The 12,377-nt window shown below is 42.4% G+C and overlaps 1 protein-coding gene across 6 annotated transcripts in view; it reads left to right on the forward strand.

The window, feature by feature from the left end:
* Nucleotides 1–789: 789 nt before the first annotated feature.
* The window catches only part of EPHA7 (EPH receptor A7), a 167,779-nt gene continuing 156,191 nt past the window's right edge, over nt 790–12,377 (forward strand). For all 6 annotated transcript variants that reach the window (XM_072832041.1, XM_072832042.1, XM_072832043.1 and 3 more), the window contains exons 1-3: nt 790–1,170; nt 5,649–5,713; nt 9,325–9,994. In XM_072832041.1, the coding sequence (XP_072688142.1) occupies nt 1,074–1,170; nt 5,649–5,713; nt 9,325–9,994 (832 nt within the window). In that variant the 5' untranslated portion in view covers nt 790–1,073. The remainder of the gene's footprint in view (nt 1,171–5,648; nt 5,714–9,324; nt 9,995–12,377) is intronic.

Raw genomic sequence — 12,377 nt, forward strand, 5'->3', positions numbered from 1 at the left:
AAGAGGGCACCTAAAACAAAAGACTTCCTTTCTCCACTCCCTTTTCCTCTGTTTCTTTTGCCAGAGCTTGTTGCAAACTCTTGGAAACACTGTTTGGACATGATACATTTGGATACTTTTCTTCTTCCAGGGTCTGTGCGGGGTGGTGCCTAGAGCTGACTGCTGTGGAGTAACAGAAACAGGAAAAGTGGAAACCTTTCAAGAAATGAAAAGAACAAAGTTACCCGACTCGCGGAGGTTTTGAGTAACAGAAAAAAAAAAAAAAAAAAAAAGTAGAAGGCACTCTACTCAAAGACACAGCTTATTTCACTTTCCTGGTTCCGTGCTTGGTAGCTGAGAGGTGGCTGGCATTGCCTCTGGTTCCTAAAAGACCACGAGGAGTACCGTTATATGAACATACACAGGACTCTAAGTTGGGAGCCTTATTCTCGGATTGATTCCGCTCCCCGCGAGCTGCGGTTGCTAAAAGCCGAGCGCCCACAGCAGCGCGCACCGCGGCTGCCATCCGCGTCCTCCCTTTCCGAGCATCTAGCGAAAGCTGGGAGCTCGGAGCCTGGAGGGAATCCTGGACCCGCAACCTGACTCCGCTCGCCGCCGATTGGCCGGCGCCCCGAGGCCCGCCCCCGCGGCCGGGGCGGCCTTTTCCCCGGGCCCCGCCCCCCGGCCCTGGGAACCGCCGCCTGACAGGCCGGCTGCGCCTGCCAATCAGCCCGAGTGGCGGAGGCTCTCGGCTCGGAGCCCCGCCCCCTCCCCCCTAATTGATATTATTGGAGTGTGGAGCAAGCGGCCGGTCTGCAGTCGGAGACTTGCAGGCAGCAAACACGGTGCGAACGAACAGGAGGGGCGGGGGGAGAAAAAAAAATTAAAAAAAAAAAAAAAAAAAAAAAAAAAAAAGCAAGCAAGCAAGAAAGCAAGCTAAACGTGGAGCAGCCGGCCGGAGATCGAGCAGGGGAATTCGATGCGAAAAGCGCAATACAAAAGAACCCACTTCGGAGCAAACAGCATTTAAAAAAAAAAAAAAAAAAAAAAGCTGCGACTCCACTGAAACCTAAAATAAAACCTGCTCATGCACCATGGTTTTTCAAACTCGGCACCCTTCGTGGATTATTTTGTGCTACATCTGGCTGCTCCGCTTTGCACACACCGGGGAGGCGCAGGCTGCCAAGGAAGGTAAGGCGATGGGAAAGCAAAGTTTGTTCTGACTTATTTATTTAGCGGTCTACCTGCACGAGCCGCCGGGTCCGCGGGGCTGCCGGCCGCGCCTCCCGCGCCGGGCGACCCTCCCCCGCCGGCTCCCCGCCCCCTCCCCGCTCCCGCGGCTCCCGCGGCTCCCGCGGCTCCCGGCGAGCTGGGCTGCTCCGAAGCGCCTTCGGCCCGGAGCCCGGAGCCCGGGGCCCGGGGCCCGGGGCCGCCCGCCCGACGGGAGCGGGCTTCAGGCGCGGGCAGTCCGGAGGGCGGGAGCAGCTGCGGGGAGCGGCGGGGCGAGGTGGGGGTGCCGCGGGGGCATCACCGGCGGGCTGGTTCCCTAGGAGCGCGGGCGGGGCAGGTCTCCGCGCTGGCCCTCTCCTCCTGCCCCTCCTCCCCCTCCTCCCCCTCCTCGTCCTCCTCCTCCCGGTGTTCGCCTCCGGCGGGTGAGCTGCGGCCGGAGTTGGTGGGAGGCTGGGGAGCGAGCGCCGCGTCTCGAGTCGGGGCCAGCCGGCCGGCGCCCGAGCCCTCCCAGCGGGGCCGCGGCTCGCGTGAGCCCCGATCGCTCGGGTGACTAATGAAGCGCTCGCTGCGTCGGAGGCGGCGGCGCGGGCCTGCGGTGGGCGCTCGGCCGCCGGCGCGGAACAATAACGCCGCCGAGCTGGAGCGAGCGAGCGACCGTGCGAGCCCCGATCAGCGCGCGCCGCGCGGGGGTCCCGGAGCCCCGGGGCTCGGCCGGCCGGGGAGGCGGGGAGGGGGGCGCTGGGGCCGTGGAACCGACAACGAGGTGCCGCCCGGGCCACTTCAAGTCCCCCAGCAGCTGCCCGGCGGGCAGTTTTGTCCTGACTGGTCAGACCTTGCGGAGGACCTGGACCCTGAAGGCTGGTTCGGGACGGAGGGAGCCGGTTTCGTGTGGGCGGCCAGATAACGCCTCAGTGTATATGGTCATCATCGTCATCATTATTGTTTCTTCTCCTTTGAACCACTGACAAGGTAAAATACCTTTCGGTGCCTGTAGTTGGAGCTGGGGAAAAATAAATCCTCTCAATGGAAATGTCTTGCTTGTTGAGCAATGTCACCATCTCCATCACCCCCCCCCCCCCGCCCCCCGCGCGCGCCCGGCTCCCCGCACCTTGTCTTCCAGACTGCACACCTGAGGTTGATTTCCCGGTATTTAACAACAGAGTACTGATAATGAATTGTTCCTGGAGGCTGGAGGAATCTGTTATCAGATTTAGGTCACGGTGGTGATGCGGGGCGGGGGTGGGTGGGAGGGGGGCTCCGATCGATACCGGTTCTCGCTTCAGGTTGCCCTGAAAACTTAGTGATTCAGTGCTGCCTTTTTTTTTTTTTTTTGCATTCCTTTCGTGCACCCCTCTTCTTTCACTCAAACCACACTCCCCCCAACCCAACGCCCTGTCCTACTTCTTGAGCCAGCCTGACCTTCTGACACCCGCCGCCCCCTCCCCGCGTTTCCACATCTGCAACCGGTGCTGACGCTGAACCCATTCAGAGAAATTTTCGGAGGAAACCACGACTCCGAGCTGTCGGTTACGCGGTAGCGTATGCACCGACGTCTGCCCGAAACACACAGCCCTCCACGCCAAAATGCACGTTCTACTCCCCGCATAACGTTAGCGATTAGGAGCATTCGATCCTGGAGCCTTGCACCGATCGCTCCGGAAGAGCGGGACCCGAGGAAAAGTTTGCACCGCTGCGGCGAAGCCGGGCGCGCAGGCTCGCGCAGACCCGGCAGGAGTTTGAGCTATAAATAACTGCATCACTAGGGGGAGAGGTTCCTGCAGCCAGAACGCCTCGCTCGCTCGCTCGCTCGCTTTTCTCTTGTGCGTGCAGGGTACGTGGAGAGGATTCTGATTCTAGGAGGCTGAATTCTTTCAGTGCAGAAGTGAGATGCTTCAAAGGTGGGCGGGAGGGCGAATGCGCCCCGCTCGGCGGCGGCGAGGTCCGGAGCCGCGGTTCTGGGGCGAGCGAGCGGGACCCGGGGGCGCGCGCTGGGAAACGCCTGGCGCAGGTGCCAGCCAGGCCTCCCCGGGGCGGGGGGCCGGGGGGGACCGCGGGCTGGACGGAGGAAGATGAGGAGGGACCTCTCCTTCCTGCACTTTCCTCCCGCGCGTTCTCTCTCGGGAGGTCAGTTCTCGCTCCTGGGAGCGCGTGTCCAAGTCCGAGTCTGACGCTTGGAGGCGAAGCGCAGCTGCTGTTTTTCGTCTTCTTTAGTAAATGCCGCCGCCGCCGCCTCTCCCTCCAAGGAGACGCTTCCCGAAAGCCTGTCGCCTCCTCCCCCTCCTCCCGCTCCCTGTGGAGCCAGGGCGCCACGGGCCCCCCGGAGCGGCCGGGTCTGGCGGAGGCGCGATGGATGCTCGGCGCGGCGGGCGGGCGCGCCCGTCTGGCCGCCCCGGCCCCGCCCCGCCCCGCCGGGGGCCCCGCCCCGCCCCGGCCCCCGCCAGGCTCGGCAGCCGCGCGCCCCGCACCCTGCCCCGTAGCCCTTACCCCGCGCGGCGGGGCGCGGGGTCGCGAGGCCTCGGCCTGGGCGCCCCAAGCCCTGGTGGGCGTGGAGGTGGAGGGAGCCCCGCGCGGGAAGGCACAAGCGCGCACCGAGAGCGGACGGCGGGAGACCCGCGGCGCTGCTGAGCTCCCCCCGCAGGAGCGCTCCGGGGCCGGCGTCCCGTCCGTTCTGTGTGTTAGTTTCCCCCTTTACTTGTTTGGCATCACCCGCCCTCCGCGGCCCCTGCCCCCCCCCCCCGCCCCCAACCCGGGCAGCGCTGAGGGGTAACGGGGCGGCAGTAAACAATCATCACATTCCTTGTTTCACTCTCCAAAATGACCCGAAGGTCACCTGGGTTTAAAATCCACTTGTCTCCTGTCAGTGCAGAAGACAAAAATAATAGTAGTAATAATAAATCATCTCAAAAGGAGCCCAGATCCCACCTTGTTTCGTTGTGCTTCGTCTGTGTTGTTGAGGACAAAAACAAAATAAACTTCAAACATCCCTTTACGTAAATTCACTAACCCAACGATTTAGCGATGTTCCCAGCGCCAGATACAATTTGGTGTTTTGCAAGTGTGTCGTCCCCCCCCCCACCCCGCCCCCTTATCTGAAAGAGAGGCGAGTGCTTGTGACCGAGGTTTGTGCTTTCCTGGTCTTCCCAAGAGTCTCAAGTGTGAAACATTTTTTGCAAAAAAAGTGTCCCTTTATCCATGTGTTTTCAGTTGCAGAGAATAACCTTGACTGGTGTGAAGGAGCTGAACACATAATCAATGTATTCCTTTGTTTTCTTAGCGTAACAAATTTCCATTACCTTTTAAATGCACTTTTTTTTCCTCTAGTGATTATTTAAAAGTTCATATAAGCGTATATTTTGTTTAAGCCCAGATTTTGACATCTTTGTTGAGGTTGATGTTAAGCACATTTACGAGATTGGGAATATATCCAGTATTATTTCTGGACAAATTGATACATTTGTTAGAACGCTGTAGAGTCAGGAATATTTTTGAAGAATAAAAACTCTTAAGTCAATCAGTTTGAACAGAGTGATTGCTTTAGGAGAGTAACTGCCTTAAAAAGCAATAAAGTGTATTGAATTGGATGTATGATCTATATTAATGTATAACATTTGAATACGTTGTCTTATTACTATCCGGAACATTTGTTACATTTATATACATTTAAATGAATTATTTATGCTTTTTGATAGCATAAAAGTGGAATACAACCGTTTTTAAAAAATCAAGTCAGGAACAAAGTCAAGTCAGAGTTTAAATATATCATTTTGAGAATTAGCTAATGCTTTGAAATATTTGGAAATTTTAAAAAATAGAAATATTGAAAACAGATGTTTGACTAACCCAGAAATATATCTTGTAAAAAAAAAATGGGCAATTTACTTTTCTCATGATGACATTGTCTGATAAAATTTTCTACTGTAGTCGTTTGGCTTAAGAGAAGATACTGTATGGAAAAGTTTTTAAAAAATAAACTTCAATTCTGAAAAGGTGCTAGGAAATACTTTTGGCACAACATTACAAATTAATGATTAGCCGAGGACTAATACAGAATTACATTTTGTTATGTTCATGTTGTTATATCTGACAAAATTTGGAGTGCTCAATGGTTCATAAAATTCTTTACAATATATAATTACTATAGAATCGATATACCACGAATCTTTTTCTTATGTTACTTTCATGCTATTTTTCAGTTTTTGAACTTATTTAATTTAAAAATATCAAAAATCATATGGTATTTTGACATCTTTTCTCCCAAGAAAGGGGAATATACTTGTAGCAGGTGGGTATTCATTTCATCGTTCATTTACATAGATAGCTGTTTACATATCTTAGATCATAAGGTGATAATTATATAAAAATTGGATTCACATTAATAACTTTTACAAATGTGTTTACATTTTTCATGTAACATTTGGAACTAAAACTTTCTTTTTCAGTACTACTGCTGGATTCTAAAGCACAACAAACAGAGTTGGAATGGATTTCCTCTCCCCCCAACGGGGTAAGTGCTTCTCCTCATAAAAAAATCACCTTTTATTTTTGAAAGTAAGAAATACAACCTCCTCCCTTCCCCCATGGAATTATTCACATTCTTCTTATTTAAACTGTTTTAATTCCAAATGTCTCATTCAACATTTTGTTGTGTTATAATGAGACATTGAGTTCTTTGAGTTAAGAGAGGGTATACTTAGTACTTGGGGAAATGGATTTTAAAAAAGTCTCTATAACCATAATCTTTTGAGTTCTTATTGTGAGAGGAATCATACCTCAGTTTCCAGGCTATAAATGCTAACTAATTACAGGGAACATTTCCTCCACAAACTCACTTAAACCTCTTTAGTTGCTTTATACTTCTTAGTATAATCACTAGGTAGGTTGTATGTAGTTCTTTAAAACAGTATGTGATATGTTTCCTCTTTTAAAAACAGTTTTGCATCATTCAAAATACACTTTAAAAGGTAACTGAAAGTGCAATATGCTCAATATTTTGGCATGGAATTTGCTGTAAAATATTATTTGGATTCTCCAAGTTTTTATCACGTGCTATCTGCTGTTGTTAATCAGAAACAATGGCAGGACATGTACATATTAAAAACCTACTATAATAGATAGGAGTAAAAGCTGCCCAATAAAAATTTATGAAAATATAAGTAAAGATATTCTGACCATTACATTTCACATGTCAGGAAAGGTATATCGCTTACTTAAATGTAGTTCAATGTCTTTGACTTTAGGTCTTATTTTAATTGTGAGAGAGGGCACATACTTTATCCTTATGAAGAAAGGGGCTCTGAGAAAGGAGAGTGTATATCTCATTGTTACTTAAGTTGATCTTCCTTACAGTAAGAAGCATAAGTGAGGATATAAAAAGTATAACACATTTTGCAAAGAGAAGAAGGAAAGTCTGAAAGGGATTTTTTTTAGTATAAGAAGAGCATAAAATCAATATGTCATGAACTGGAAGTAAGTTTAATACTGCAAAATGTGAACAATGCAAATCTGCTTAAAATATTGAGATTTTTTATTCAATTAATATTTGAGATTGCTGAAGATCATATTGTAGTTATCTGTATAGGTCAGATTGAATTATGAAAAAATGACAAGTATTTTACAGATTAATAATAAAAAGTGTTCTGGGCTTAAGGTAAGAATGTCATACTTTTCTCGTAAGTGGAATAGTTTCCATGAGTAAAATAATACACATTTCAGGAAGACATTCACAATTAAAAAGAAACATCTTTCTTACCAATGACAGATGTAGACTATTTTCTACCATCCATCAATTAAAACAAATGGAGGTAGAGGATAGTTTTTATCTCTAAGGAGAAGTAAACTGATACAGGATTGTAGTGATTGTAGTATTTCATCAATGTAATCCGCAAAATGATAAATTATGACTGTCTATGTTATCTTTGACTCAAATGGGCATTTTTTATCAGTCCAAATATCTTAACAGTTAACCCTACATATTTGGAGGAATCAAGAGATAATATTAGGAAATGTTGACCGCAGAATTTTTTTATATATGAAATGGATTGACTTTCATGTGATTAAATATCTTGCAGGTAATAAAGTGTTATTAAGATAATGTTTCTAGAAAATATTTTTAGAAGTATACTATAAAAGCATAGTATCTGAATTAAGGCTTCTTTCCTAATGATGTCATTTCTAGAAATGATTGCAATCTCTTAGAAAAGTGAGATAATAAAACAAAAGTTGTGTTAAATGCATTTGTGTAGTCTCACTATTTGTGATCTATACAATAGTTGTCTTGAAATTTTTCCCTCAGGAATAAATTTTTTAAATAAAAATAAAAATTAACTGGGTTTCGTAAGTAGTGAAATTGATTTTTCATACGTAAAACAAAGTAACACGATCGTTCTTGAAGTTAGAAAAAGAAAATCCTGAGATATGCCTTTATAATAATTAGCCTTGGTTTCTTCAGGCTGGGGAATTGTTAAAAAGAGCACATTTTTCTTTGGAGCTTTTGATTTCTTGGTAGATATCATTATTAGTTTTACTTTTAATAATTTCAATCTAATTTAGAGACTAAAATCTACGCATCCAAATGGATGAATTTGGTTATATTTGGCTAAGTGCCATTCAGACAGATTATAATAAGCAGCTAACTGAGACAAAGGGAAATATGCACACCATTAACTAGTCACAAACTCAAGTTGTGTTGAATAAAAGCTGCACATGACAAAGGGTTCTTTGCTGCATTTGAGGAATTTTGATATATATAATAAAATTGTAGCAAATATATAATGTCATACAAGAGATTTCTGAATGATAGTATTTTGCTAATTTGTCAGTTTTCTAAAAAACAATTTTAAAAGTAGGTATTAATATTTTAAAGTATTGTAATAAATTGATTCTCTAATCAAGTTTTACAAATAAAACTCATTGCCACAGGCTTACTAGTTTATTTTCCTATCTGCTTTCTTGAAACAATGGTTTAAATATTACATGCTGTGTGATTTTTGAATTGAATACGAACATATTTTCATATTTGGCATTTTATTTTGGGGAAATGAATACAAGTGGATGATGATTTCACTATTAAGATAGCCTAAATATAAAGTGGGAAATTTTGTAATATGGGTAAGAAAGGACATAATCATCTGTTATTTTAGACTTCTAGGACTATTTTAGGTGAAATGAATTTATTTGCTAATGAGCAGTCTAGATATTATTATACATGGCTTAATAGTCTTTAATTGTTGCAAGTTCTGCTAAACTTATTATTTTCCCTTTTTATGAAAATATATGTTTGCTATAGTATATATTGCATCAGCATGTGAATGGACATTTTTAAACATGTGATATTTTTCCTGTCAAAAAGCTTATTACTGAAATATGATCCAGCATGCTGATTTGCCATGTACATTTGATTGTCTATTGAAAGCAATTTATTTATAAAGATGAATCATGCTTTTATAACTACTTATTTATAGTTTTGTGGCTTATGTACAGTATTATATATAACACTGCAATAAATAACGAACTCTGTAAAATGTTGCTCCCTTATATCTCATTTTGAAAAGATGGTAAAAGATTTCGCATTATGAATATCAACATGTTGTGGAATGCTTTTGCATTTCAGAGGACTCTTGGCATTTTCTTCCCTTGTTTTTTAGGTGCTCTAAGTTGAACATCAACACTTAAAATGTCAACTGAGTTATCAAAAATTCTGCCATGTGTCCATATGCATATGCATTAAATGGTAATTTAAGCGATGTGTTGTGCACTTAGTCTATAAAAGTTATAATCTCAGTGGAGACTATAGACATAAGCAAACATGTAAAAAGAAACACTAATACACTAGCAAACAGACATTAAACAAAATGAAATATTTATTGTATGTGCAAACGATACAAGCAACCTGAATGATGTCCCGCTACCAGGATGAAGCTGAGCTAAGAGCCCTGTATTCTCAGGTGACAGTGTTGGCCACGGTAGGAATCTACCTAACTCTTTCAAAGATAATTATTTGTGCTACGAAAGGTTCCTCATGTACTTTCAAAATACAAATGCTATTTATTTATTTATTTATTTATTTATTTATTTATTTGCTGATTGACTGATAGCCTTTTAAAAAAAATTTTACAGTGGGAAGAAATCAGTGGTTTGGATGAGAACTACACCCCAATACGAACGTACCAGGTGTGCCAGGTCATGGAACCCAACCAAAACAACTGGCTGCGGACTAACTGGATTTCGAAAGGCAACGCACAGAGGATTTTTGTAGAATTGAAATTTACCCTGAGGGATTGTAACAGTCTTCCTGGAGTCCTGGGAACTTGCAAGGAAACCTTTAATTTGTACTATTATGAAACAGACTACGACACTGGCAGGAATATAAGAGAAAATCTCTATGTAAAAATAGACACCATTGCTGCCGATGAAAGTTTTACCCAAGGTGACCTTGGTGAAAGAAAGATGAAGCTTAACACTGAGGTGAGAGAGATTGGACCTTTGTCCAAAAAGGGATTCTATCTTGCCTTTCAGGATGTAGGGGCTTGCATAGCTTTGGTTTCTGTCAAAGTATACTACAAGAAGTGCTGGTCCATTATTGAGAATTTAGCTATCTTTCCAGATACAGTGACTGGTTCAGAATTTTCCTCTTTAGTCGAGGTTCGAGGGACATGTGTCAGCAGTGCAGAGGAAGAGGCGGAAAACTCCCCCAGGATGCACTGCAGTGCAGAAGGAGAATGGTTAGTGCCCATTGGAAAGTGTATCTGCAAAGCAGGCTACCAGCAAAAAGGGGACACTTGTGAACGTAAGTAATATGTGCTATTAAAATTCCACTTTGCATTTTTTTCTATTTCAATATCAGATATATTGAGTAATGATAGTTATTTTAACAAGCAAGTCTATGCTACCCCAGCATTCCGATCCAGCCGATCTTAAGCGAAGTCACTGTTGAACTCTCAAAAGTTTCTCCACAGTGATAACTGCATGAGTGATATGCAATGAATATTGGCAATAATGAGGTTTGCTACTTAAGATTTAATTTGCCCTATGTTTGACCTAGAAGTTGACAGTTGCACATTGGTCCACGAGATTTAAGAAAGAAGAGTGAGCAGAGTGAGGTGTGATATTAATCAGGATTCAGTGATAGGGGATTCCTCCTATTGTGAAATCTGTATTCTCTGGACTTGTAAATCACATAAAAAAAGGAGATTTCAGGGGTCTGCTAACAAGAGCTCTCCTGACAGGGCACATTAAAATATATTTCTAAACTTTCAGAATTTTTTTAATAACTACTAAAACTTTGGTACAAAAATCATCAAATTTCACTTGATAAATCTCTGAGGTTACTTCTGCCAAAGCCATCTTTCTTTTCTGGACTAAATAATAAAATGAATGCTTTTCTGATAAGTCATGTTATCGTGGACCACCTTTTTTGTGGAAGTGGGCCAAAGCAAAGCTTTAGTTATTCTAATACATCAGTTGGACATTCCCTATGTTTTAAAACAATAAGAGCATACGAATTAGTGAACCTTTTCCTTTATTTGGCAAAACAGGATTTTTTTCTTATATAGTATTTTGTAGTCATTATAATTGCCCAGTATTTTTCTATTTAAAACTATGTCACATCGACCTTCAAAATTGATAGATATTTTTCTATTTGTGGATATCCCAAAATATTCTATAATAAGGTTATATTATTTATATATGATTTAATTTATAAGTTATAGAACAAAATACATTCCCAAAATAACTTTTATATACTCTTTGTACTTCAAAGCCAGCAACATAGTTTAAATAATTGCAAATCCTAATTTAGAGGGGACTGGAGCTAACAGTAGTAACTTACTATTTGGAAATACTCTTCCATCTGCTTTGTATATACTAGTTTATTTAATGAGGTAGATTTCATTATCATATATGTTTTATAGGACAAAAAATATTGGCACTATCAAGGGTAAACTGCTTGCTTGTCGTTACTTTAGGAAATAATATCTGTCTTAGCTTAGAATCAAATTCAGGGCATTCTGATTCCCGAGCTTGGACTTTTAGCTACAATATTGACCTGGTTTCTGCACAAAGCAAAGAGAATCCTGGCAAATACTCTGAACTGAACTCACATGTCTTGGTCTTATTAATTTGGTAAATGAAACATTACTTTCTCATAAAATTCCTTTCTAACAGAATAGTTAAAGAAAAAAATGGTCTTAAAAAAATATTTAGGGATACCTGGGTGGCTCAGTGGTTGAGTGTCTGCCTTCAGCTCAGGGTGTGATCCTAAAGTCTGGGAATTGAGTCCCACATCAGGCTCCCTGCATGGAGCCTGCTTCTCTCTCTGGCTATGTCTCTGCCTCTCTCTCTGTGTGTCTCTCAGGAATAAATAAATGAAATCTTTTTTTTTTTTTTTTTAATAAATGAAATCTTAAAAAAATATTTAGATCTGTGTTGTCCAACATGGTAACTAGGAGCCACACATGGCTCTTAGGGTCCTAAAATTGGCTATTCTAAATTGAGATGTACTATAAGTAAAATTTGCAAACTGAATTTCAGTGGCTTAGTAGAAAAAAAAAAGAATGTGACATATCATTAATAATTTTTATACTGCTTACATGTTGAAAGAATCATACTTTAGATAGGCCGGGTTAAATAAATTATAATATTAAAATTAATTTTAATTGTTTCTTTTCTTTTTAATGTGGGTTTTAGAAATTTAAAAATTACATACTTATATATTATATTGTCCAATATATAAGTTATAAGTCAAATAAATTGTTTATTACATAACTTTCTTAATTATATATATATATATATTGGATAATATATTGGACAATATATTACATTGTCCAACTAAATAGTTAAATAAACTATATAGATAAACGGAGCAAATATACTTCTCTATCCTGATTGAAGAATTAAATACTTCATGTGGAGTGGATGGCTGCTAGCATGTAAAGTACTGAGGACCCAGCACTCAATTATCATCCATGCTATAACTAATGTTGTGAAGTGAACTCTGGGCAAAACAAACAGATGCTATAGGTTCAGGTTCTATAGGCCAGTTTAGCAACTTCCTTTGACACCCCTGTGAAGGAGTAAAACCTGTCCTACCCAACTGTCTTCTTACCCTATCCCTTATGCTGGTAGAATTTCTTATTGAGTAGATCACCCTGCAGGTTCCATATATGTGGAAA

Source organism: Canis lupus, chromosome 7, assembly GCF_048164855.1.
Source record: "Canis lupus baileyi chromosome 7, mCanLup2.hap1, whole genome shotgun sequence".
Classification (NCBI taxonomy): Eukaryota; Metazoa; Chordata; class Mammalia; order Carnivora; family Canidae; genus Canis; species Canis lupus.